The sequence below is a fragment of the Notolepis coatsorum genome (genome assembly GCF_963971535.1).
Source record: "Notolepis coatsorum genome assembly, chromosome: 6".
NCBI lineage: Eukaryota > Metazoa > Chordata > Actinopteri > Aulopiformes > Paralepididae > Notolepis > Notolepis coatsorum.
This window is the reverse complement of record NC_140170.1, coordinates 24,769,781-24,797,126: the sequence shown is the minus strand read 5'-3', so window position 1 is coordinate 24,797,126 and position 27,346 is coordinate 24,769,781. Positions and strand designations below refer to the sequence as shown.

The 27,346-nt window shown below is 41.8% G+C and overlaps 1 protein-coding gene across 1 annotated transcript in view; it reads left to right on the top strand.

Moving 5' to 3' along the window:
- LOC311229971 (nuclear receptor coactivator 5) overlaps positions 1–27,346 on the top strand; it is a 75,172-nt gene that overhangs the window by 26,653 nt on the left and 21,173 nt on the right. The window contains exons 2-3 of the mRNA XM_084316079.1: positions 13,517–13,609; positions 16,735–16,820. Of these exons, the coding sequence (XP_084172205.1) occupies positions 13,517–13,609; positions 16,735–16,820 (179 nt within the window). The remainder of the gene's footprint in view (positions 1–13,516; positions 13,610–16,734; positions 16,821–27,346) is intronic.

The window sequence follows — 27,346 nt, the reverse complement described above, 5'->3', positions numbered from 1 at the left end:
CTTTCTCTGGTCTGCATCCCCTTAACTTGTGTGTATTGAGCTGTACTGTATTGTACCCATTCTGCAATCTGTTAATAAAGTTTTCAATCAATCAAACGCAAAGGATATCGGTTGTCAAGCTGCTTTTGTATGTTGTAGTGTTGTTATGATACCAACATTTTGACTTTGATACAGATAGGAAAGGTAATGGAATATATTATTAGATGACAGAACATTGAAAATTCTTTATACAATTATTTAATTCATTATGAAATAGAAATTCCGTTTTTGGGTGGAACGTTTGTTGCAAGGAGGGAGGAGGCGGGGAACGCTGCGTGTTACACACAACACGGAGAAATGGTCTAGCTGCTTCGGTGCGTCGTTAACGTTAACGTCGGAAGAAATTCCCCACTAAGCCCTAAATTCAGAGCAGAGCAGTATCCTAATGACTTTTATGCTTCAGTCGATAAGGTGTTTTGCGAATTCTGTCAACATACCGTGGGGACTGGACCCGCAAAAACACGTGCGAATATCACTTCAAAAGCCATGTCAGCCGGATTCCTCTCTTTCTCCTCGTCTCTCTTTTGCTCAAAATAAAAATGAATGGGCTTCATGGCTGGCTGATTTTTTTGCGTTGTCTGATTCTGAATGTATAACTTGCCTAAGCCGGTACCGTGACTTTGTTTTCGGGCGCTACTGTGATTGGACGTTTATGCGCCTTGTGTAATGTGGGACTATTATAACAGCGGAGCTGTTTTGTAATCGTCACTCGTCTCGAGTAAATGATTTTTCCGGGTGGCGCACACACACATATTATTAGGGCCAAATACAAGGGAAATGCTCGCACTGTAGATCATATATATAATTATATATATAATTAGTAAACTGTCGGGGCATTTTCTGCCCCCCTTAACTGATATTCGGGGGCATTTTGTCCATTTTCAAGGGCATTTTGCCCCGAGCCCCCGTTAATTTCGAACCCTGGCACACGACGTTCTCCTTCGAGTCGGATGAGAATGACAAGTGGACGTGAGGCTAACCAGCATTAGCCGGCTAGCTACCTAGCATCAAGCTACCATAACGCGCATTCAACATAGTGGACTATACTGAGCGGCTTTGCTTAAATGCAGCCGAGTGACATTTTATTATTACCGGGTTTCCCCCCATATCACCACTCGCCCATATGCCCTTCACAACGGTGATGTTGTCATACTTGGCATTCAGAATACACCTGCTGAACCCCTACCGTTGTCATGAGATTCGGTTCCAATGTATTGTCATCATACAGCACAAGTACAGTTAGGCCTGCCGCGATAAGCAATAAATCGATTAATTGCCGCGATAATTAAAATGAATGCAATGATTTTGACGGGCGCGATTAATTGCTATTTGCGCGTTTGTTTTAATGAGGCGGACCCAGTGCCCCTTGTCAGTCACTGTCCGTGTTACTCATACAAACAGAGTAAACACAGTTTTCAATCAATCAATCAATAACAACATTAACGAGACCCTCGTTGTGTCTATTCTGCTAACGCTAACGTTACCTCTCATTGTGTCTATTCTACAAGCGTTAACGTTAGCTAGGCTGTCTATGCTAACGTTAACGAGCATTAGGCTAACAAGCTGTAACGTTACCAGTCGCGTCTATTTGCTAACGTTAGCATTAGGTAATAACCGGTTTAAAATGGATGGTGATTACCTCACGTTGTGTCTATTCTACTAGCATTAACGTTACTCATACAAACAATCAATAGCGAGTTATATTGATCACGCTATGTACGATAGCCATGCTAAAACGCTAGCACAACATTAGCACCTAACCTAACAACAAGCCTTAACAAGTCAGCGATCTTTTTGCGAGACTAAACTCTCCGCTCGGTGGCAAATTGTGTTGATGTCGGTTTTGTTTAATCAATAAATGAGGCAGAATACACAGTGACTGTATCCTTTGTTTATTGCACTTGTGCCTGCTGCAAACATAATGATTATGAAATCCTAGAGACGCGTCTCTATTCAGTGGTCTGCAGTGTTTCACGTGACTTTTCTGGTACCCAAAAAGTACCTGATAATGACAACAATACTTCCGGTCCGGTCGGTGGGCTTCAAAATAAAAGTCTTAAACACCGGAAAAGACGGAGCGGTGGGCTTCAAAATAAAGGTTTTGGGAAATAAATTTCTCCAAAAAAAAAAATTCTCTAACCGGTCGGAATAATATCGCTTATCGCGATATTTTCGGGGGCAATTAATCGCCCAGCAAAATGTGTTATCGTGGCAGGCCTAAGTACAGTACAACCAGAATACGTTTGGTATCCAACCAGAGTGCAAATGTAACAAGTCAAGTTGTTTTATTTAGCTATTACATTACAGTGAAATGCTTGGTTCTTTCACTGCCCAGCCCAGTCCAACCTAGACCAGCCCAACCCAGTCCAACCTAGACCAACCCAACCCAGTCCAACCTAGACCAACCCAGTCCAACCTAGACCAGCCCAACCCAGTCCAACCTAGACCAGCCCAACCCAACCCAACCTAGACCAGCCCAACCCAGTCCAACCTAGACCAGCCCAGTCCAGCCCAGCATCTTTCACTACCTAGTTCAGCCCAGCATCTTTCACGGCCCTGTTCAGCCCAACCCAGTCCAGAATAGTTCCCTCTTTCATGTTAATATGTGATATCCTAATATTTTGAAGAGTAGAGACAGTGTGATTAATACATGTTGTATGCTAATATTGTGGAGAGTAGAGACACTTATTAATGTTTTATGCTAATAAATATTTTAAAGAGTAGAGACACGGTGTGATTATTATTACTATGATTGAAAATCAATTTAGACGAAGACATACAAAGAAGTAATTATCACAATTAGCGATTTATTTTTGGCTGGTAAAAAAATCAATTTGGCTGGTAAAAAAAAACATCTACTCGCCAGTTGGCTGGTAAGCCAAAAAGTTAGTTTCATCCCCTGGCTGAACGCATGGCGGGCAATAACGAGTTAACTCGTTTCTGGCGCAGAACCAGTTAAGCAATAAGAAACGTTTTATGTCTCCCCATAAAGCTGCGTGCTGCACAGAGAGCTGGTTAACCCTGGTTAGATTAGGGATGCTGTGTGGAGAGACGGTTAACCCTGGTTAGGGTGAATGTGTAAACATGTAAAATAAAGTGAACGCATTAAACGGCGTGTTCTCTGTTTAGATTTATACGTCTTCGATTTAGAGTAGTGTCAATTACTTCTGTCTAAACAAGCATTTTTATTGCTGCCCCAGAAAAGATTTAAGATGTGTGCCTCAGTATGTAGTGCTTGAGTTCTAACGGAGCGCGTCAACTGTCAGTGGGGAAGCCTAATTGAGCACACGTGGAGTAGGCAATACAGTGGGAAACTGGTGAAAAGAAAAAAAGACTTTCAGATTTCTTGAGCTTTTCAAACGAGTCGGACTGCTGCACACCAGAGTCAGAAGAATCAACAGGCAGGAGCTTATCAAAGGACTGGCTGGTCATGGATTATCAAATACAGTCCTGCCTAGGGGTGCACCGATGTATCGGTCGGGTATCGGTATCGGCTGATAAGTGCCTTGTTGACTGCAATCGGCCGATAAGCTCGAATGTGCCGATGGCAGTAGCCGATAAATATCCATCAATTTGTGTAGCGTCTAGAGCTGCCGCGATAACCGCATTACCGCGGTATCGCTGTTGCATCACGCTCACCGCAGAGTTAGGCTGAATACCGCGTCACCGCTGTTTTTTATCATAATAATAAAGTTGGCTTGCGGCTTGCGGCTCTGCAGATATACCCTACTCGGTTCCAAGCGACCCTATTGGTCCAGCCTGGCTCTGCGGCTCTGCAGATACCCCCTACTCGACGCGTCACACTTTGTAGCCTCTGAACGAAAACAGAACGCCGCGCCGCCATCTTTACTGCCTCGCTAAGGATGCATTTCATTCAGGATTTGTTTGCGACAGAACCAAGTGCAATAAACTAAAAAGAATGGATTCACTGTGTATTCTGCCTTATTTATTGATGAAACAAAACCGACATCAACCCAATTTACCACCGAGCGGAGAGTTTAGTGTCACAACAAGATCGCTGATGTGTTAAGTTTGTTGTTGTTATTACTACAGTCAGCCGATATACACGAGAGAGGTAACGTTAAACCCGGGTTTGCTTGGTAGAATACACAATGAGAGGTAACGTTAGCGTTGGCAGAATAGACGCAACGAGAGTCTGGTTAATGTTGTTATTGATTGATTGATTGAAACTGTGTTAAACTCTGGCTTGCTGCAAGCCCTCGGACATCTATGCCCACGGAGCTTTCAGTGTACACAAGCGAGCGGCGGCGGCCCCGCCTGCATCCCCATTCCCCACACGGAGACAAACGGAGTAGTAGTACCTGGCTGCAGTGGAAAAGGAACAAAGTACCAGGTGCCTAAAGCGGGTCGAGTCGAGTAGGTACTATGCAGTGGAAAAGCGCCATTAGACTAGAGGCAGGCTATAAGAGTAGACTACCAAAAAAAATAAAAATGCATTCAAACTTTTTTTTTTTTTTGTGCGCACTGTGCGGTAATTACCGCGGCGGTAGGAAATATTTCGCAAATTCGTGCGGTAAGGCAAATATCAATACCGCGGCAGCTCTAGTAGCGTCAAGACAAAAAAAAGTTCACTCGCGACCTGCACAACGCCCCCCCCCCCCCCCCCACACACACACACACACACAGGCTACTGCATCAAAGTTACTACTTATGATTAACAAGGCATTCGTTTTGTGGCATTAACGTTATATAGTTAGTGTTACACGTTCAATAACATCAGCATATTATTTACCCGAACGTAGCAAGCGTTCATACTAGCTCAGTTCCTTCCGTTGCTCACAGAGCCCTGAGTTTTACCCATTCTGCAATCTGTTAATAATGTTTTCAATCAGACACATGTATAGAAAGGCTTTGTTTTATTATAACATTAGTTGCAGTAAAATCATTATGCCTCATTTAAGTCATCCTGCGGAGCTAAAAGCTAAACGTCAGCCACGCCACCATTGTTGTTGTTGTAGAAAAGCTCTCGTCAACTCAAAATCAATGGCGGACAAAAGCCGAAGTAAAAAATGTATACGCGCTTGCCGATTGGTGGTAACAGCAGAGGCGGGTGCAAGCGGTGTGTGACGTAATTGGCAGAATCGATTGTCAATCAAAATTTCATTGGTTGAGACAATAGTATCTAGCTGCAGCCCAGCAGGTAGACCATGCTGGGATAACTAGTATCTAGCTGCAGCCCTGCAGAACATACTGGGAGAGAGATAGTGCTATTTCTTGATGTTTCCTTTTTTTAAGTAAGTAAAGAGGCCTATGTTCATATCGGTGAGCACAATTTGTAACACAAATATTACAGTAGTTTCATAAAAAAATAAAATATTACAAAAAATAAAATATTACAAAAAATAAAAAAATAAACGTTTTGCCACAAATATCAGTATCGGTATCGGCCGATTGTGTTAGTTGAACAATCGGTATCGGTGGCAAATTTTCATATCGGTGCATCCCTAGTCCTGCTCAAGAAAGACCTTGAGAATAACGTTATGAAGCAGAAAGAGACGGATGTTCAAAGAAAACAAAAATTGTGTGCACGCTTTTTATTGGCATTCTCTGAGTAGTGTAATCAATAAGGATGATTCACGATTGTAGTTAGGGGTGGGCGATATGTCGAGTATACTCGATGTATCGCGGATTGTTCTACCCGAGATGTAGTACTGTACTATATCGCGGACATCGAGTATTTAGTTTATATGGCGCCGCCCGCGGCCGAGAGACACTCTCAGTGCTTTCCTCGAGAAGGGACGGCGGAGCTATAGGCTAACGTTAGTGTAGTCAGGGCTGTACAGTGCGATATAATGTTGCGGTTGTAATTTCATTAGACAGACCAGCGCGGACCTTTAATAACATGTAATTTAATTGACACGAGCAATGAGCTAACAGTAGCTGCTAACCAAGGTATCCATTAGGATTATGCTAAGCTAACTAGCGATAGCTGCTAACCCTGGTAAACGGTCAAAGCGGACTCCACAAGACTAGTTCCATGTGAGGAAATGGGGTGGGTTATATTGACAACGCTTGACAACAGCAGTTTAAACATAACTTCATATTTATTAGTTATTCGTTTCTGTATATCATTCAATTTCCATCTCCGTGTGTCTCCATCGCCATCTCTTCCTGTTTACATTCGAGTGTGACGTTATCACCTACGGCAGCTTAGACGATCAAAACGCGAACCTAGAACAAACCCAGAGGGGGGGGGGGGGGGGCTGGCTCTCTTGTTCATTCTCGCCCCCTCTCTCTCTCTCTCTCTCTCTCTCTCTCTCGCTCTCGCTCTACATTCAATGATTTAAAGTAGCCAAACGTTACAGACAGTATAAGTACTAACTGGATAGTTGATGATATAAACATTTAATTTCATTATCTGAAATATTCTAAAATCATTAAGTCTGCTATAAGCCATTATACCTTTGTGTGTGATTATTATTTTCTCATAGTAGGTTGTGTATATATATACATATATATATGTGTGTGTGTGTTTGGCTAAAGTGGATAGAAAACACAGACAGTACTGTGTAAAAGTCTTAGGCACCCAAGAGTTTTTATATAAATTGTCTTAGATGTAAATAATTTTTTTTATTAGTGTGTCAGTTAAGGCTGAGCCCGAACGTTTGAACGTTCGAACGTTCGTTCGTTACGCTGACATTCGGACTTTAATTAATAGGTTCGAACGTTCGGTGAAAAAAAAATAAAGGATGCGCACGGGGTTGAGGTGATGTGAATGCGAGGCGCTCGGCTCAACCAGTATGGTCTGCCGGGCTGCAGCGGGATACTATTTCTCAACCAGAGCTCTATTTTGATTGACAGGCGATTCTGCCAATTACGTCACACCGCTTGCACCCGCCTCTGCTGTTACCACCAATCGGCAAGCCTCAACAGACCGTAGCTACCGGGGAGCCGTAGTTAGCTCCCCGCCGAGGAAGAAATCGGTAACAAGGTTTCCGTAGGTGAACCTGCAGAAGGATCATTAATAAATACCAGCCTTTTTCGGCCACGGAGCGCGAGCTTCATGGCGGGAGGTGGTTGCGTTGGAAACAACAGCAGGCGCACGGTGGACAGACCCGTCCACCGTCTACCTCGGAACGGTGGTAGGGCGGACGGGCGGCAGGCGTGTTGGGAGCCCGGCCGTTCCGAGGTAGACGGTGGACGGGTCTGTTGAGCCGAGGCGTGCGCCTCTCCTCCCGGCTCCCCTCCCCGTCGACCAAGAGTGAATACCTGTTATTGAACGTGTAACACTAACTATATAACGTTAATGCCACAAAACTAATGCATTTGTTTATCTAGCCCCTTACGTAGAGCCATATGGAATCCGCGATCACGGAATCGCGGACGGAATCGCGGAATTGAGCAATAAAAATGGAATCAACTATAAAAAAAAAAATTATTAAAAAAAGTTTTTTTTTTTTTTTTTACTTTTTTTTTTTTTTATGTTGTGGGACTTGTACAGCACTTTGTTCAACTTTGTCAGTGCTGTAAAGTTGAAACCTTTTTAAATATTAGACAAACAAAGCACTTTGCTTTCATGAAATATTGTAAGCAGTCATTTGAGGCTTCATAAAAGCAGCACAATGAACACAAATCTGTCAGTGCCGAGTCCGACCTCATCTTAAATAACAAACAGCATTGCTTGTTGTAGTTAACAAAGAGAGGCAGAGTTGATTTTGCAAAAATATATATACCTTTTTATTTTTTTTATAATCGAATTTTATTTTCATATTCGAATCCCATGCCCATCGAACGAAGCTTCGAAGTATTTAAGACAGCCCTATTAAATGGACTGTTATATCTTATTAAATTGTGGACATTTATTCATTCCCACTTATTAGACACTATTTCTGATGGTAAAATGAGCGTACAAAGCAAAATACAAAATTCTGAAATATTAAAACGGAAAAAACGGAATTTGGAAAAAAATTAAATGGAATTTGGAAAAAAATAAAACGGATTTCATATGGCTCTACCCTTACGTGACTGCAAGGGCTATTGTTTATCATACTTTGATTCAGTAGCTTGTTTATTTTCTTCTGAGTGCTTTGTTTAATTACATGTTTACATGAACAGCCACCACTGTAAACAACATGTTTTTCACCAATAGACTATGCAATGCCGCCCTCCGTAGGATCTATAATAATACAATAAAAAAAAAATTATTATTAAAAAAATGAAAAAAAAAATGTATTAAAAAAAATTTGTATTAAAAAATTTAAAAAAACGAACGTTCGAACGTTCGTTCGATAAACCCTGGCGAACGTTCTAACCCTAAAAACAGGGTTCGGGCTCAGCCTTAGTGTCAGTAGACTACTCTTAGTACATTTTCATTAAATTATTTTTTAAAGCATCTTCATGGTTTAATAATGCAAACATATGTTGCAGGGACTTATTATAATCATCATATTGGCGTGACTGTATGCATCAAAGGGTTAAATCAAGCATTTTTAAGTGATTTAGAGTTGCAAATTAAATAAACAAAAGAAGTGTCACAGAAAATAAATAGGTCTGTTTAACAGACATTGCTTCACTTTCAGAATGTTTTAGACATAACAAACCAGCCTTTACTGTGTTTTTGGAACATCAGTGCACATCAAGTAACTTAACCTCACCTATATTTGGTAACTTATTTTTGGAAATCAGATGTAGGTTGTAGCCTACAGTCCTACACAGGACAGATCACCCATTGAGCTCTGAGCTGAAGGAACATGCAAGGCTCCACCAGACCAAATGTCAGTGCATCAAAACAAGTTAAGCAATAATAATGCAGGACTTTTAGAAGTCTTTATTCGGCATGCAACGACACACTTGCGGCACACACACAGGAACACACACACACACACATGCATTGTTTTTTGGGTCGCCGATGCGATTGAGTCTCTGCGCTTCACCCATCCCGTCGTCCTTCCCCCCAAGGGCAGCCGGGAGCAGATAGGGGCCGCGCCTAGGGATGGGTACCTTTCACATTTGAACCGATACCGGTACCTGTGAACCGATACCGGTACCCAACGGTACCTTTTTTCGGTACTTTTTAGTCTCAAGAAATTTAATTTACCTACCTCAGTCGTAAAAAAAATCCAAACTTCAAATAACTACAATTTCGACAGTTTTCGGCTTGTCATTGCTCCGACTGCTTTGTTGTTGAATCAAGTCAAATCCTAGGTAAGCATATATTGTGCGTGTGAAAAGAAAAAAGTAAAAAAAAAAAAAAAAAAATTAATTTGGTTTCTCACTTGATTCGATACTCGGTAGTACCGACGTGTTTCGGTTCGGTACCTCAAAAGTACCGAATTCGGTACCCATCCCTAGCCGCGCCCCCCGGGACCAATCCAAGTGCTCCTGCCCGTCTTTGTCAGGGACGCGACGGCGTCAGCGATCTGTTGTGCATGTTTTTCCATTTGGGTTTCTCTTATCAGGGGGAGAAACCCTTGCAAGCACGGGGAGAACAGGCAAACTAGGGCTGGGCGATAAAACGATAACGATAAATATCGCGATAAATTATTTCCTCGAAATAAACATGAAACGTAGTCGCAAAGTTTCGATATATCGATTTTCCAAGTTTGGCTCCGTTCAGCCTCGGCTCAACACACTCACTAACAACAACCAACGTTACGTGATGACGTGCTTACGCACCACAGCTCCAGATGCGCTACTGTTTTGGTTTAGGACTCAAGGCTGGCTATGGCTAATTAGCTTGCACGGCGCTATTTCACAGGTTACCTGCCGAGTTGGTGTGTGTTTTGAATTCTGAGGGTAACTGTTATAGTAGTGTGGGGTATACGGTGGACGTCGTTGCAATGAATTGGGCGGAACAGAGTATTTTAGGGTCATTTTTTAGTACATTGTCTCATGAAATACTCCGCTCGGAAACGAGGCTGGCTATGGCTAATTAGCTTGCACGGCGCTATTTCACAGGTTACCTGCCGAGTTGGTGTGTGTTTTGAATTTTGAGGGTAACTGTTATAGTAGTGTGGGGTAGGGGTGGACGGTATGGTCTAAAATTTATATCACGGTATAATTTGAAGCATAGACGCTAACGGTATATATCACGGTATCAGTGTTTCCGTTAGAATAATTTTTTTTGCCTGATAGGCAGGCTATATAAAGAATGACATCCTCAAGGCATGTAGATTTATAATATTTTAACTTAAAACTAGGCTACTTTTGCGTATAAAGTCATTATATTCCAAATAAAATAAGACCCGAGTCCGTGCTGCTCCCATTGCAAACAGCGGGGCTGGATGCTGGATTTTGCTAGAAGCATATGTAGCTGCAGAGCCGCAGAGCCAGCAGCACTTTCAGGTCTGGTCACAGCTTTCAGCCGTTGGGTGGGGGGGCGCTGTTGAGCGGGCCTGTGACCAGACCTGAAAGCGCCGCTGGCTCTGCGGCTCTGCAGCTGCATGCTATTCGCAAATCCACTGCTGCAGCCGTCCTCCCGCTGCAGCCGTCGTTATCATAACATCATATGTTATAATTATGTTATGTAATATCATAATGTTTACAGCAAACTGTAGTTGATCACCAGGTATGTTTTATTAACGTAGAATAATTCATATAAGAAAAACGATAGGGACATCTCTTACCTTTCTCCACTGGTTAAAAATGCCAGGAACTGAAATTGAAACTTGCTGTGTGCCGCGGTGATATGTGTTTATTATGAAATGACAATTGCGTGTTGACACGCCCACTGCGTGAAGCCTCCTAAATAACTTTTTCCAGTTTGCACATATCTATTATCTATGACTAATTCTATCTATTTTTAGGGGCAAATGCGATTGAAATAGTCGCGCTGTGGTTACATGACGTCATTGCTATTTTAGAGCTGCTCTACCGGTTACACGGTATAGTCAAAATCCATACCGTAGAGCAAATTAATACCGTTTATACCGTTTATACCGTCCACCCCTAGTGTGGGGTATACGGTGGACGTCGTTGCAATGAATTGGGCGGAACAGAGTATTTTAGGGTCATTTTTTAGTACATTGTCTCATGAGATACACCGCTTGCTTTGACTAACTGCTAACGTGCGAGGACTGATGACGACATCAACTCTACTCTCGAGACATTCACAGCAGCAAAACAAGTCAGCCCGCGTATCGGCGCCGGGCATAATAAGTTAATTAAACTTGACAGACATTATATCGACGATAATTATCGATATCGAGTTATATGAAAATAATTTTATAATTTTATCGCGATAACGTTTTTGGTCATATTGCCCAGCCCTAAGGCAAACTCCACACAGAAAGGCCTGGGAGATACCCCACCTGGGTACCTGGTAAGGCTGTCCCTGAACCCTGTTTTTAGGGTTCGGAGTTCACCAGGATTTTTCGAACGGACATTCGAACGTTCGTTTTTTTATTAATTCATTTTATCGTTATAGATCCTACGGGGGCCGGCATTGCATAGTCTATCGGTGAATTTCTTTTTATTTACAGTGGTGGCTGTTCATGTAAACAAAGCACTCAGAAGAAAATAAAGGGAAAAGACGACCCGTATCGTAACAGCAGTCAGACATAATATCATATAATGCAGACTCACTTTTTGTTCGAACGTTCTGGCTCAGCCTTAGTACCTGGCAACACGGAAACCTGGTCCCCAAGTGGGAATCGAACCCTGGACCTTCTTGCTGTGAGGCGACAGTGTTAACCACTACACCACCGAGCAGCCCAATCGTATCAATGATTGATTGGAGAGTTTTAATGAAGAGATCTAAGGCCAATTCTACAGCCGGAATTTCAGAAGTATATGAGACGTCACTGTTGAGTAGATCAAATAGGAAAGCTTGATCACTGAAATGTTTTAGATTTATTTTTATTATAATTGTGTGATTTTGTTTTCTTTAGCTTAGTATTCCTGATGCAGGCTGTTGGGCAATGGTCACACTTAGAGCTGCCGCGGTATTGATTATTTCCTTACCGCACAAATTTGCAAAATATTTCCTACCGCCACGGTTTTTACCGCACGCACACAAAAAATAAAAAAATAAAGTTTGAATGCATTTTTTTTTTTTAGTAGTAGTAGTCTACTCTTTATAGCATATAGCCTGCCTCTAGTCTAAATGTCTATCTTTAGAGGATGACTTTGCAGCATGAATATTGTTTGGGATTCGGCAAGCACGCATTAGTTATTGAAAGTGAAACACGGATGCGCAGTTCACTCGGTGTCGCGGGCAGGGGTGGTTACCCCCCCGACCCTTTCTTATTATTATTACTATAAAGTTACTACTTTATAATAAAGGCATTCGTTTTGTGGCATTGACATTATATAGTTATACGTTCAATAACATAAGCGTATTTACCGGACCATAGCAAGCAATACTCTATTCATATCTCAGTTCCTTTCTTTGCTCAGAGCGTGCTGAGTTGTCCCATTCTGCGGTCTGTTAATAAAGTTTTCAATCAGACAAGTGTATAGAACGAAGGGCTTTTATTATAACATTCGTTGCAGACAGTAAAATCATTATGTCTCGTTTAGTACTCCTGAGGCGCGATGTTAGTCCACTCCGGCGGAGAGTTAAAGCTAACGTTATTAGCCGTGTTGTGATGAGCTGACATTCAGGACGTAAAAACGTGTGACGCGTCTCTCTTCTGACCAATCAGTGGTCTGCAATGTTTCACGTGACTTTTCTGGTACCCAATAGGGTCGCTTGGAACCTCGATAGACGAGTAGGGTATATCTGCAGAGCCGCAAGCCCAACGAGAGGAGGGTAATTTATTATTATTATTATAAAAAACAGCGGTGACGCGGTATTCAGCCTACTCTGCGGTGGCCGTGATGTAACAGCGATACCGCGGTAATGCGGTAATCGCGGCAGCTCTAGTCACACTCACTGATTCCTAAATCAAAAACTCCACTAGCAATGATTATTATTATCTTGTCTAATCTATTGGAAAAAAATGAAATCAATTAAAGTAGATTTTGAGTGATTTTCTGGGTTTAACTTTAGTCTAGTTGGTTCAGTAACCAATTGGGTTAGGTTTAGGTTTTCACTAACCACCCTGAGATACCCAGAATTACCAGCCAATCTAAATTAAAGTCACCCATTCTGAGCATTTCAGTAGGAAGTGTCCCGACATGATGTGTGTTCTGCCTGCCCTGTGTCCAGAAGAGTGTTTATGAGAGTTCTGAAGTCCGTCTTTAGCTGTTCTGATTCCTGGTTTTTGATGTAATTTGCTCGATATATATCGATATGCACGACGACTGTCGTAGCAGAGGGGAACTCGTTGAGCAGTGGGCTGATGGTTTTGTTGGCTATATCAAACTCTCAGGTGCCAGACCTACGTCAGCTAAGTGGCTTTTCGATTTTACAGTTATATTTATAGGGAACTGCCTTTTTATCAGTTCCATGCACGTCTTCTGAATCACGGTCATGTAACATTACTGTTAAACGCCACTGAATGTGCTCGACTTAAGTTTTTATGAACCAATCAGCCAATGGTGACTTAATTAGCTGTGTATTTCTGCCTTGCAGTGCACAGCCTCTCCGTAACTTCCGGAGAGCGGCGCCCTATCCCATGAGAGAGGACCGGGGAGAGGAGCACAAGGTGCTGGATTCACTGGAGAGGTAACGGCATTTCAACATACATGACGGGTTAACATAGATCATATAGTGAGTCAACATACATGACGGGTTAACATAGATCATATAGTGAGTCAACATACATGACGGGTTAACATAGATCATATAGTGAGTCAACATACATGACGGGTTAACATAGATCATATAGTGAGTCAACATACATGACGGGTTAACATTATAGATCATATAGTGAGTCAACATACATGATGGGTTAACATAGATCATATAGTGAGTCAACATACATGACAGGTTAACATTATAGATCATATAGTTAGTCAACATACATGACGGGTTAACATAGATCAGGGGTCGGCAATTAGGTTTGCCCACGGGCCAAATTTTCCCCAAGCCATTGTGTGGCGGGCCAATGATAAGTGAAAATGTTTTAACTAAAAAAAAACGACATATACATGTTTGCACTGTCTTTTTTCTATTAGAAAGTGCCTCTCACACAGTGCATTACACATGAACAGATCAGTCATTTGATTTTAATGCAGGTGCTCGCATTATAAATCGAGATCAGTAGGGTGCATTTGATTTTAAGAACCACGGCGGGTGTATTATACATCAAATGTATTATTATTATTAAAACACAACACTCACCGGCATAATGCAGGCAGCCCTGCCCTGGACTTATTGTTTCTGCTTCGGTCCTCAAAAATCCATGCTAATAACATGTTAAATGTCCGCTCGCGTTGAATGCCCACCCAACTTGAACACAGTTGCTTGCTCGTGTTGCCATGTCAACAAGCGAGAGTCACCGGTTGCTTATTGCGAGAGTTACCTGTTGCGATAAACCCGTATTTTAAGAATGACTCCTGTTTATTAAAATAAGCTTTATAGGTCGTAGGCTCCTCTTCTGGCTCATCATATTTCCCCGTTGCAAAAAAGTTATTCAAAGACGTTTGTTTTGTTTTTGCAAACGTTCGCTCGCCGGCATCCCAAACGCGGAAGTGAAAGTGAAATTCCATTGGTTCTCCCAGTCCATGTGACCATTTCTAGCATTTCAATTGGCTATAGTGACAGCCATAGATATGATGAATAGATAGATACAGCTTCAAAAGACACTCTGGCGTCGTCAAGACGAGTGAATATTTCCTGCGCGTAAAATAAACATCATATTCTCAAAATAACCTGACGGGCCAGAAATTATTGCTGGCGGGCCCATTTCGGCCCGCGGGCCGCCTATTGCCGATCCCTGACATAGATCATATAGTGAGTCAACATACATGACGGGTTAACATTATAGATCATATAGTGAGTCAACATACATGACGGGTTAACATTATAGATCATATAGTGAGTCAACATACATGACGGGTTAACATTATAGATCATATAGTGAGTCAACATACATGACGGGTTAACATTATAGATCATATAGTGAGTCAACATACATGACTGGTTAACATTATAGATCATATAGTCAGTCAACATACATGACAGGTTAACATTATAGACCATATAGTGAGTCAACATACATGACGGGTTAACATTATAGATCATATAGTGAGTCAACATACATGACAGGTTAACATAGATCATATAGTGAGTCAACATACATGACGGGTTAACATTATAGATCATATAGTGAGTCAACATACATGACGGGTTAACATTACAGATCATATAGTGAGTCAACATACATGACGGGTTAACATTAGTTACATTATAGATCATATAGTGAGTCAACATACATGACTGGTTAACATAGATCATATAGTGAGTCAACATACATGACTGGTTAACATTATAGATCATATAGTGAGTCAACATACATGACGGGTTAACATTATAGATCATATAGTGAGTCAACATACATGACAGGTTAACATTATAGATCATATAGTGAGTCAACATACATGACTGATTAACATTATAGATCATATAGTGAGTCAACATACATGACAGGTTAACATTATATATCATATAGTGAGTCAACATACATGACTGGTTAACATTATAGATCATATAGTGAGTCAACATACATGACGGGGGATAACATTATAGATCATGTAGTGAGTCAACATACATGACAGGTTAACATTATAGATCATATAGTGAGTCAACATACATGACTGGTTAACATTATAGATCATATAGTGAATCAACATACATGACAGGTTAACATTATAGATCATATAGTGAGTCAACATACATGACTGGTTAACATTATAGATCATATAGTGAGTCAACATACATGACTGGTTAACATTATAGATCATATAGTGAGTCAACATACATGACGGGGGATAACATTATAGATCATGTAGTGAGTCAACATACATGACAGGTTAACATTATAGATCATGTAGTGAGTCAACATACATGATGGGTTAACATAGATCATATAGTGAGTCAACATACATGACTGGTTAACATTACAGATCATATAGTGAGTCAACATACATGACGGGTTAACATTATAGATCATATAGTGAGTCAACATACATGACGGGTTAACATTATAGATCATATAGTGAGTCAACATACATGACAGGTTAACATTATAGATCATATAGTGAGTCAACATACATGACGGGTTAACATTATAGATCATATAGTGAGTCAACATACATGACAGGTTAACATTATAGATCATATAGTGAGTCAACATACATGACAGGTTAACATTATAGATCATATAGTGAGTCAACATACATGACGGGTTAACATTATAGATCATATAGTGAGTCAACATACATGACAGGTTAACATTATAGATCATAGTGAGTCAACATACATGACGGGTTAACATAGATCATATAGTGAGTCAACATACATGACGGGTTAACATGTATGATCGTGTAGTGAGTCAACATACATGACGGGTTAACATGTATGATCGTGTAGTGAGTCAACATACATGACGGGTTAACATGTATGATCATATAGGGAGTCAACATGCATGACGGGTTAACATTATAGATCATGTAGTGAGTCAACATACATGACGGGTTAACATGTATGATCGTGTAGTGAGTCAACATACATGACGGGTTAACATGTATGATCATATAGGGAGTCAACATGCATGACGGGTTAACATTATAGATCATGTAGTGAGTCAACATGCATGACGGGATAACATGTATGATGGTGTGTTTCAGCTACGAGGAGCTGGAGCAGCAGCAGCAGCAGCAGGACTACAACAACAAGCTGCAGTATGACGGCTACCAGCATCATCAGCACAATGGTGAGATGTCCGTCACTCACACCTGCTGCTGCTGATCATAAACACACACAGAAGCAGACATTGTTCTTCCCAAGATGAGCCTGAGCCGACACACGAGCATATATCGTACACATAGTTGTTTACATTAGTCACATCCAGGGAACAAAATAAGCACCCGCCAAACGCCAATGGCGTGTAGATTTCCTCTTTGGCTGGTCAATTACAGAGGCTACTCAGCCACTCTGGCGTGTAAAATAATTGGGAGCCATATGAGCATATTAGAGTTAGGGATGCACCGATATGAAAATTGGCCACCGATACCGATTGTTCAACTAACACTATCCTAACACTATACCGATATTTGTATATATATATTTTTTTTTTTTTTTTTTTTTTTTTTCAAAAAGGAAACATCAAGAAATATGTTTATGGTATCACTATCTCTCTCCCAGTATCGTCTCGCGGCCTGCAGAGGGATACTATTTTCTCAACCAGAGCTTTCAACCAATGCAATGGAACCATTCTGGCGGCCTGCAGCGGGATACTATTCTCTCAACCAGAGCTTTCAACCAATGCAATGGAACCATTTTGATTGACAGTCGATTCGGCCAATTACGCCACACCGCTAGCACCCACCTCCTGCTGTTCTTACCACCAATCGGCAAGCCTTTATTCATTTTCTACTTTCGGGCATGCCGCCATTGATCTGCTTGCGACTCACTCGAGAGCACATCACAACAAACTTAACGTAGCTAATACCTTAGCTGCCCGGCCCGCCGACCAGCGCTCCACAGCATGACCAAATGAGACATAATGATTTTACTGCAACAAATGTTATAATAAAACAAAGCCTTTCTATACATTTGTCTGGTTGAAAACTTTATTAACAGATTGCAGAATGGGTAGTTTGGTACGGAATGAGCAACGGAATGGAACTGGCCTTGCTTACTTGCTGTGTTCGGGTAAATAATATGCTGATGTTATATTGAACGTGTAACACTAACTATATAACGTTATTAACTAACTAGCTACCGTACCGGGAGCTCACGTTGATGCCTGGATGGTGCTAACTAACTAGCTACCGTACCGGGAGCTCACGTTGATGCCTGGATGGTGCTAACTAACTAGCTACCGTACCGGGAGCTCACGTTGATGCCTGGATGGTGCTATCTAACTAGCTACCGTACCGGGAGCTCACGTTGATGCCTAGATGGTGCTAACTAACTAGCTACCGTACCGGGAGCTCACGTTGATGCCTGGATGGTGCTAACTAACTAGTAGTGGATAGTTGGGTACGGAATGGAACTGAGCTATGTACGGACTCGGAGTAATGCCTTGCTGCTATGGGTAATAATAATATGCTGATGTTATTGTCCGTGTAACACTAACTATATAACGTTAATGCCACAAAACAAATGCCTTGTTAATCATAAGTAGTTACTTTGATGCAGTAGCTTGTGTGTGTGTGTGGGGGACGGTGGGCGTTGTGCAGGTAGGTCGCGAGTGAACTTTTTTTTTTTTTGCCTTTTGACGCTACACAAATTGATGGGTTATTTATCGGCGACTGCTATCGGCACATTCGAGCTTATCGGCCGATAGGCCGATGGCAGTCAACAAGGCACTTATCGGCCGATACCGATACCCGACCGATATATCGGTGCACCCCTAATTAGAGTATTATATCAGGGCTATACAGTGCGAGCATTTCACTTGCATTTGCCTCTAAAAATAGATTTGTGCGAACCGGAAAAATCATTTAGGAGCAGTGTGCGAGTAATAGTCTTGCGTAGTGGGCGTGTCAACTGCGCAATTGTCATTTCATAATAGAGACGGAGCAGCGCGGATCAGCTCTTAACAACTCATCTCGAGTCACGCTGCTTCTATGTGCAACGAAAACTCTGTGACCAGCAGTTCCAATTGTCTAACATGCTTTGCATCCTCGCTAGTTATACCCACGTCGCACTAAAAAACAATAACTACTGTAATGTTATCTGCTAACTGAGTACTCCAACTAAGCTAACCTGCTAACCGCTAACTAGGCTTGGGCGGTATGACGGTATTACGGTATACCGGGGTATTTAGAAATACCGACGGTATGGAAAATCAATACCGTCAAAATCACAGTTGGTTTTAAGTTTCTATTTCCACTGAAACAGTTTATACAGGGACGGCATTGGGTTTCGGTTTCCATTAGTGAAACGGAGTTAACTTTCGAGTTGGTTGAAGTGCATGCACACACACACACACACAGCACGGCCAGCAGAGGGCAGGGGAGGCGGTCCGTATTTCCCCGCACAGAGCTGAGCTGAGCATACACTAACCTGTATGCATTTCCTCTATCTCTGAGCAGCTGCTAAAGCTTAAGCAATAATAATATGTTACCATTGAACGATGAAGCGTTGAAGTTAACCACCTCACTCCAGCCCACGATGAGCTCCCTGACCACAGATGGCTAACGTTTTGTCAAACAAGAGCTAAACTTGCACACACTGTCGCATTTGGACAATTAAAGGACTGGAGTCTGTTCGGATTTAAGCAAAACCCTCGCGCCACGAGTCGACTCGCCAGTGACTTCATCCAGCACAACGAGACTACGAGAGACGGAGGCACTTCTTTGGGAATGTAATATAAAACGGGGTGAGTGAGTGTTGACATTTTTTAATCCTAATGCAACTGGCTCACGTTGATACGATGGTTCATCTATATTTAGTCATCTAAAGACTATTAGATATGAACGTATGTACCAGTAAAAGTGGGAATCTCTAGAATGTGTTTTGGGCGACTGTGTTTACAAGTGCGGGTAGTCTCTCTAATCAACGTAAACCTTATACACAACACTTTCTGTTGTCAGTAGATGGCAGCATTGGTTTAAAAGGTGAAAATGTTATGACTACAAAATGACTACAAATCCCAAGACATTTATCACCTAGTTCACAGGTCAGCACCGGATTAGGAAAACGTGATCTGAACACAGGAGTGTTAAACTATTAACCCATTGCTCGCCAATGACTTGTTAACACGTCATTCTCCGCCATGCGTAATCTGCCAATGACGGCGTAAGGCGTCTTTTGAGATCAATATTTCATATTTTCGTCATGGTATTCACATTTCACCCACGGAGTCTTGGCTGGTGCTGTAGGACTCCGCTCAACTCTGCAACGCTTCAATACCGCCACCTCGTGGCCGATCGACGAGTTGCCAAACCGGAAGTGCTTGGTCCGTCCCCTATTTTCGTCCGGCCACTCGGTGTTCGTCCCGCGGCTCAATCCAGACACTGTGGATATCGATCCGTTGCCATAACTCGATAATCAACATTATTTGGCCGTGTATTAGTAATATACAACCCGGCAATGGATCGCATCAATCAACATCCCATAATAGCGATCTTTTTGCTCCACTCTCATCACCCAACGCTACGAGGAGACTGGGGTGAGTTTCAGCGTTTTTCTTTACCATTTTCGATACAAACTGTTCTGATCAATATATCACCCATACTACATGAATCATTTAACGTCGGTCACGGAATTATAAACGACCCCCCCCCCCCCCCCCTCCGTTCATCCGCGCATGATGAGTCAAAACGTCTAGGACCGTGTACAGTTGACATTTTTTATCTGCCGTCGATCGGTATCAAACTGCATTTGATGGTCTAATATATGCATTTATGGCTATATCTCACGTTCTATGAAATACTGCATAAAACGATAAAAACATATTTATACTCTAGACCGTATTTTTGTATGAATGTGTGAATGAAAAAGTAAAACGTTCCTACATCCTGAACAATAGATAATTGATGTTGAATGGGCCATAGTAATGTCAATTTAGCAATACAATTAAAAAAAGTTATAGCCCTGCAAAGAAGGTGAACATCTCCATAGACAAATAGAGCTGGCAGAGGATGGTTTAGGATGGGTACAATGCCCGGCGGAGAATGGGTTAATGCGACCTGAATGCGTGAATACTTTCGACAACAAATGTTTGTTTCCGCGTTCGAGTTTTGCGCTCTGATTGGCCAGGTCATGTGACACATGTGCGCCAATCGTGGGACAGCAAGTTCTGCGGCTATTTCCGGGTCTAACAGCCTGCAAACTACCTGGCGTTCTATCGCCATGCTCTAAGACAAACTAACCTTAACCAACTTCGAAAGAGTGCCTAAGCTTAACAGTCGGAATCAGGGCAGGCGTTCTATCGCCATGCTCTAAGACAAACTCTAACCTTAACCAACTTCGAAAGAGCGCCTAAGCTTAACCAGTGTAGAAGCTTGCCGTCCCACGATTGGGCGTACACGTCACATGACCAGAAATGACCTGGCCAATCAGAGACGCGGAAACAAACATTTGTTGTTTTCAGGTGACCTGAATATAGTGGCCGAGAATGGTCGCCTAATTATCTTAACAAAAGTGCATCAATAGCATTATGTTCGTTGTCTAAATACAGTGTATTATTATTATTATTATTATTATATCGGAACATAATGGTACAATTTAAGATTTTAACGTTATCCGCATATAAAGGACAAATAAAACATCGTTAATTTGTAAGAAACCTCAATGAAAACGGCGCAGGGTAAGTTATATTCGCTATTGTTATGAAAATGTCATAGAATCCTATAAAAATTTGGACTAATTTGGTCACCGTGACGTTAGAGGTCTGAGACTAAATGTATTAGATAGAGGTCTGAGACTAAATGTATTAGATAGAGGTCTGAGACTAAATGTTTTAGATAGAGGTCCGAGACTAAATGTATTAGATAGAGGTCCGAGACAAAATGTTTTAGATAGGGCAGCAAATTAGACCCAGGCAACTACCGCCCTGTTTCTATTCTTACCTCCATCTCGAAAGTCATGGAGAAAATAGTCTACGAACAGATCGAAAAGTACCTGGCGGAAAAAAATGTAATCTATGAATTCCAATCTGGCTTCAGAACATCCCACTCCACTGACACATGCCTTCTCTATTTAAACGACCACATCAAACAAGAGGTGTACACGGGCAAATACTGCGGCATGGTCATGCTGGACCTACAAAAGGCCTTCGACACTGTCAATCACACCATTCTGATTGACAAGCTAAAAGCAATTGGTTTTGATAGTTTATCAGTGAGCTGGATGCAATCCTACCTGGAGGGGAGAGAACAGATGGTGGAGGTAAACGGTACTCTATCCCCCCCCCTCACAGTGACCTGTGGTGTTCCACAAGGAAGCATACTAGGACCGCTACTGTTCCTAATTTATGCAAATGACATGTCGTCAGCTTGTGACTGCAACTTGTTCCTGTTTGCGGACGACTCAGCCCTGCTGGTCTCTGACAAGAACAAGTTGCAGGTTGAAAAAACCCTCAACTCGGAACTAGGCAAAATCTGCATATGGCTGTCCCCGACTAAGCATTTGGATGGTCGACTATGATTGGCCAAAATTTGCCGTTAGTCGACTATTGGTCGACTAAAACAAAAAAAGTATATATATATATATATATATTTTTTTTTTGTATCATTCCATTTGGGCTGTGGGGGGTGCTTAATGTCTGAAGGAGTCGACTGAAGGCTTCTTGTCCTCTGCAAAAGCATGCAATTGGTCCACTGATGGATACATCTTGATATTTGTCTAGTCTAGTGTGTTCATTAAATGGGTGAAATCCTCTTTCACTGCCTCTGTGCCTGTTTTCGTAGGCAGTTAGCCTCTGGTATGCATGCCATTAGCGTTAGCCATGCTTCTAGGCCTATTTTCTTTTGGAAAGTGATACAAAAAAATGTATCAATATATATATATTTTTTTTTTAATTATATTCGACTAAGAGGTTGGCCAGTCGACTACGGCTCCTTTCGACCGATTAGTCGACTAATCGACTAATAGGGGTCAGCCCTACAAACTATCATTACACATGGGCAAAACAGAGTCCATTCTCTTCGGTTCAAATAACAAACTCAGCAAGACCGACGGCTTCTCAGTTACAGTGGGTGACAATATTGTCACAAGGAAAGATGAAATTACCTACCTGGGTTCCATCCTAGAGGCAAATCTTTCCTTTGACAAAATGGCATCCAATGTAATAAAAAAAGTCAACCAACGAACTCGATTCTTGTACCGGATCTCCTCTCTGGTAAACAAGAATACCCTGAAGACTCTGGCAGGAGCACTCATTCAAGGGTACTACGACTATGCTTGCACCTCATGGTACCAAAGCACCTCAAAGGCGCTAAAAACAAGATTACAAACATCACAAAGCAAACTAGTCAGACTACTACTTGACCTTACCCCTAGAACCCACCTCACCCCTGCACACTTTGACAACCTAGGATGGCTTAGAGTAGACGACAAGAGTACAGCAACTTGCAATGGGCCTGGTCTACAAGATATACTATACGACTAAGGTACCCATGTACATGTCAAAATACTTCCCAAAGGTCAGTGAATACCACGACCACAACACCAGAGGAAGCTCAACAAATCATGTTAAACCCAGATTCGGCTCAAACAAGGGACTAAACATGTTTCGCAATTATGCCACATCAATGTGGAACGCCCTACCCAAAGCTGTAAAGTAATGTGAATCCCTACCCACATTCAAAACCGCTCTTAACACTTTGAGTGCCGACGACGTGTATTGTCGTCTTATCATGCCCCCCGTTGAGTGCCGACGACGTGATTTGTCGTTTGATTTTTTTATTAGCGATCTGAATTCATATTTCATCAACCGAGTCTCCCGTTGGTACAGCAGACCCTCTAGGAGCTCAGATGGGAAAATACCGCCCCCTATCGTCTATCCCTGTGTAACTGCAGGCCATTCGATTATACTGCTGGATCTGTGGAGGTGGAGCCAACTGGCTCCACTGTGCTGGCAAGCCGTCTGATGAAAATGGAAGTGATCGCGAGATGGAACGCAGCGTGGAATATATATTTACAGCAGCCAATAATCAATAAACGCGATCGATATTTGGAATGGCGATCAGGAATTGGAATAATCTTTTTGGAGAACATCTGATCTAAGGTAAGGAGTCTATGTTACCAGTTTTAGGATAATCAGAGCTGTATTCACTGAGATATCAGCATGTGCCGTGTGTGTGTGTGATGTTGAGGAAATGAGAGAATAGATTTTCCAGCCCGCTTCTATAGCATGCATAAGTAAGTACACATGTATATATACTATCGATAATCTAGCGTTTATTTGAAAACGATTCATAAATAGGCCGACAACGTGTCTAGTGTATTCGAGAATATTCCAATAAATGCCGTTTTGGGGGAACCTTTAAATTTTCCGAAAATTTTCGAGAGAACGATAGCTTTTCGAAATGCTATAAAAAGGATATAATACTTTATATTTATAGTATTTATGAAATTATAAAATGACAGTTGACATTTTATTGCTGTTTTTACAAAGGAAAACCTCAAACTCTTATGAAGGAGAAAAAACATTGGCATCTGTAGACCTAGAAATAAAACATATACTATGCAGCTCTATTTTAGTCCTTGCCTTATTTGTGGAAAATGTATAAAATAAAAAGTAGTCCACTTTGAAAAAACACTGGCATCTGTAGCTACTTTGAAATAAAACACAGAACTGCAGCTCTATTTTAGTCATTGCCTTATTTGTGGAAAATGTATAAAATAAAAAGTAGTCCACTTTGAAATAAATAAAACATATATCTGCAGCCTATTCGCTTTAAAAAGAGTAAACATAAAAATAGGCCAGTTTGTATTTAATTATGACTTCAGTCCATTTCAGGTTGTTGGTCATCCTCTTGATTTTTCTTCATCCACGTACAGGAATCAACCATCGAGCCTGAACATAAAAAAACATCAGCTCAGGTTCTAAAATAATATTTTTTTGCTAAATAATAGCATATTAAATGATAATGTTCTCACCTGTTTAATGTGATTTCTGTAGCTGAACAGCACTGCTGAGCTTCTCTATGTCGGGGCTGTAAGACGTGACTTTGATCTTCACGCAGGACTGCAGACTCGTCTGTGAGGCGTGAGCGATATTTGGATTTGATGTAGTTCATGTTTGAGAACACCTGCTAGCATAAGTATGTGGATCCAAAGATGGAAAGGACTCCAAATGCATACTTCTTCATGTTCACATAAGTATCGGGAATGGCATTCCACGCTTTCAAACACAAGTTTGTCGGGTTTAGGGAGTTTTTCAACAGCGCTCCATTTGTGCCCCCGGGCGAGAGTCGCCTTCTGACATGTGACATCTTCAAGATCAGCTGTCAGGCTTTTGAACTTGGACACCCACAACTCTATCAGCTATGTCGGCCAGTTCCATTTCAAGGTCGGGTTGACTTACTCCTCTGAATGCTGACGTGTTCAGCATGCATGGGTCGATGCCCAGGGGTGTGACGGGGAAGGATAGTGTGTTTTTTTCCTTTCTAAAATCAGAGAATCGTTGTCCAAATGCAGTTTGCATTTCGATAATCACATGCTGTAAGTTCTCACAATTGATGTGGTTGTGTGCTTCTTTTAATTCTCTCATGGAGGGGAAGTGAGAGAACGAACCTGTCTGCACATCTCTGGCAAACACCGTCATCTTGCGCTCAAATGCCAAAACATTCTCCAGCATCTGAATGGCCGTGCTTCCTTTTCCCTGGAGACTTTTGTTCAGCACGTTAAGGTGACCCGTCATATCCACCATGAAGTGCAGCTTTTCCAGCCAATCTGGATGTTCCAGTTCTGGATAGATGAGGCCCTTGCTTTCCAGGAAAGTGTTCACGTGTTCCAGACACGCAGCAAAACGTTTCAGCACCTCTCCCCCGGACAGCCATCGGACTTTATTATGCAGCAGGAGATCCGAATATGTGCCGTCGACTTCATCTAAAAATGAACAGAACTGTCGGTGGTTTAATCCTCTTGCCATTATTTTGTTCACCATCTGAATGACGAGGTCCATCACCTCCTTGTATTCAGGCCGGGGAAATGTTTGAGCGCACAGTGCTTCTTGGTGCAGGATGCAGTGAAACGTCAGCAGCTCTCGATCCAGCGACGTCTGAAGTAACGTAGTAAACCCCGCGTGTGTTCCTCTCATACTTGGTGCCCCATCAGTGGCCACTGACACCATGTGTGTGGTGTTTATTTCTTTGGCTTTTAAACAATTTAGCACAGCCTCACAAATGTCCTCTCCCACCGTGTTTGGCCTTTTAACGGTATCAACTCGATGATTTCTTCCTGCGGCCCATCAGAGTTCACGTATCTGCATAACAGCGCTGTCTGTTCAATATCATTTACATCACTTGACTCATCACATGCTATTGAGAACGCTGGAGCTGAATTAATGTCTTCTATTTGTTGATCTGTGATGTTTTTTGCCATCTTAATGGCCCTGTCCTTGACAGTCAAGTCAAGAGTTTTATTTGTCACAGCATACAAGTATACAATGAAATGCGGGTGGTCTTGCCCGCAACGATGTGCAATACAGTAGTACAACATATAATAGAATCCAATAAAACAACATTGTGCAATAAACGGGTAACACAGTCTTTGCAGAGAGCGGCATATCTTTAATTTTCTGAACAATTTCCCTTTTATTTTTGAAGTCCGAGAATAGATGGTCGGATATTTTTATGAATGTTTCCTTCATATATTCCCCATCTGTGAACGGCTTCCCACGCTTTATTATCTCCTGAGATGCCACAAAACTAGCAACAGTTGTGTTTGGAGTCTTGATCCACTTCGTAAAAGTAATTTTGCTCTGGTCATTTTTCCGCAGCAGGTCCGAAATCGCTCTTTTCCTTTCATCTCCAGCGTGGTATTTTTCAGAAAATGCTGTGTGGTTATTCTGGAAATGTCTTTCAACATTCCATCTTTTGTTGTTTGCAAATTTATCACCACATATCAGGCATACAGGTAAGCCTGTGTCGTCATTAGCCGTGAAAGCAAATTAATTTGTCCATGCTGAATTAAATCCTCTATTTTCCTCTGAGACTTTCCTTTTCTTGGATTTATCCATGGTTAGCTTACCATCGTCGGAAACTTAACCACCTGCAGACGACACAACAGGGAGAGGCGTGGGGGTGTGACGTATATTTGAGGGGACGAATTATTTTAGTTGACATAATATTTGAGTGGAGTGGACGAATTATTTTAGTTGACATAATATTTTAGTTGAAGAAATATTGTTTTTATTTCAGTGTCGAAGTATCACATCGATCTCCAACACAAGAGGTCAAAAAGAAATAATAAAGTAAAAATTTTCTTTTTTCTTTTTCTTTTTTTGAAATCGTCAGGGAGCCGCAGCTGATTGGCCTCGAGGCCGCAGGTTGCCGACCCCTGTCTTAAAGGCCATGGTTAGACTAGTGTATTTGTGGCGTTTTTTATACGTTTTTGAATACGTTTCATGTCCCTATTACACAGAAATGCGTTTTTTTGCGGATACGGCTGAAACGCTAAATTGTGTTTGCGTTTTGGAGAACCGCTAAAAAAACACGCCGACAACAGCGTGTAGTCTGCACGGAGCCGTTGTTGCGAAAACGCCCATGCGCAGTAGATACCATCTGCGTGCCCTTCCGGTGACAGCAGAGCTGTCCCAAACCAAATAGCTGCAGCTAC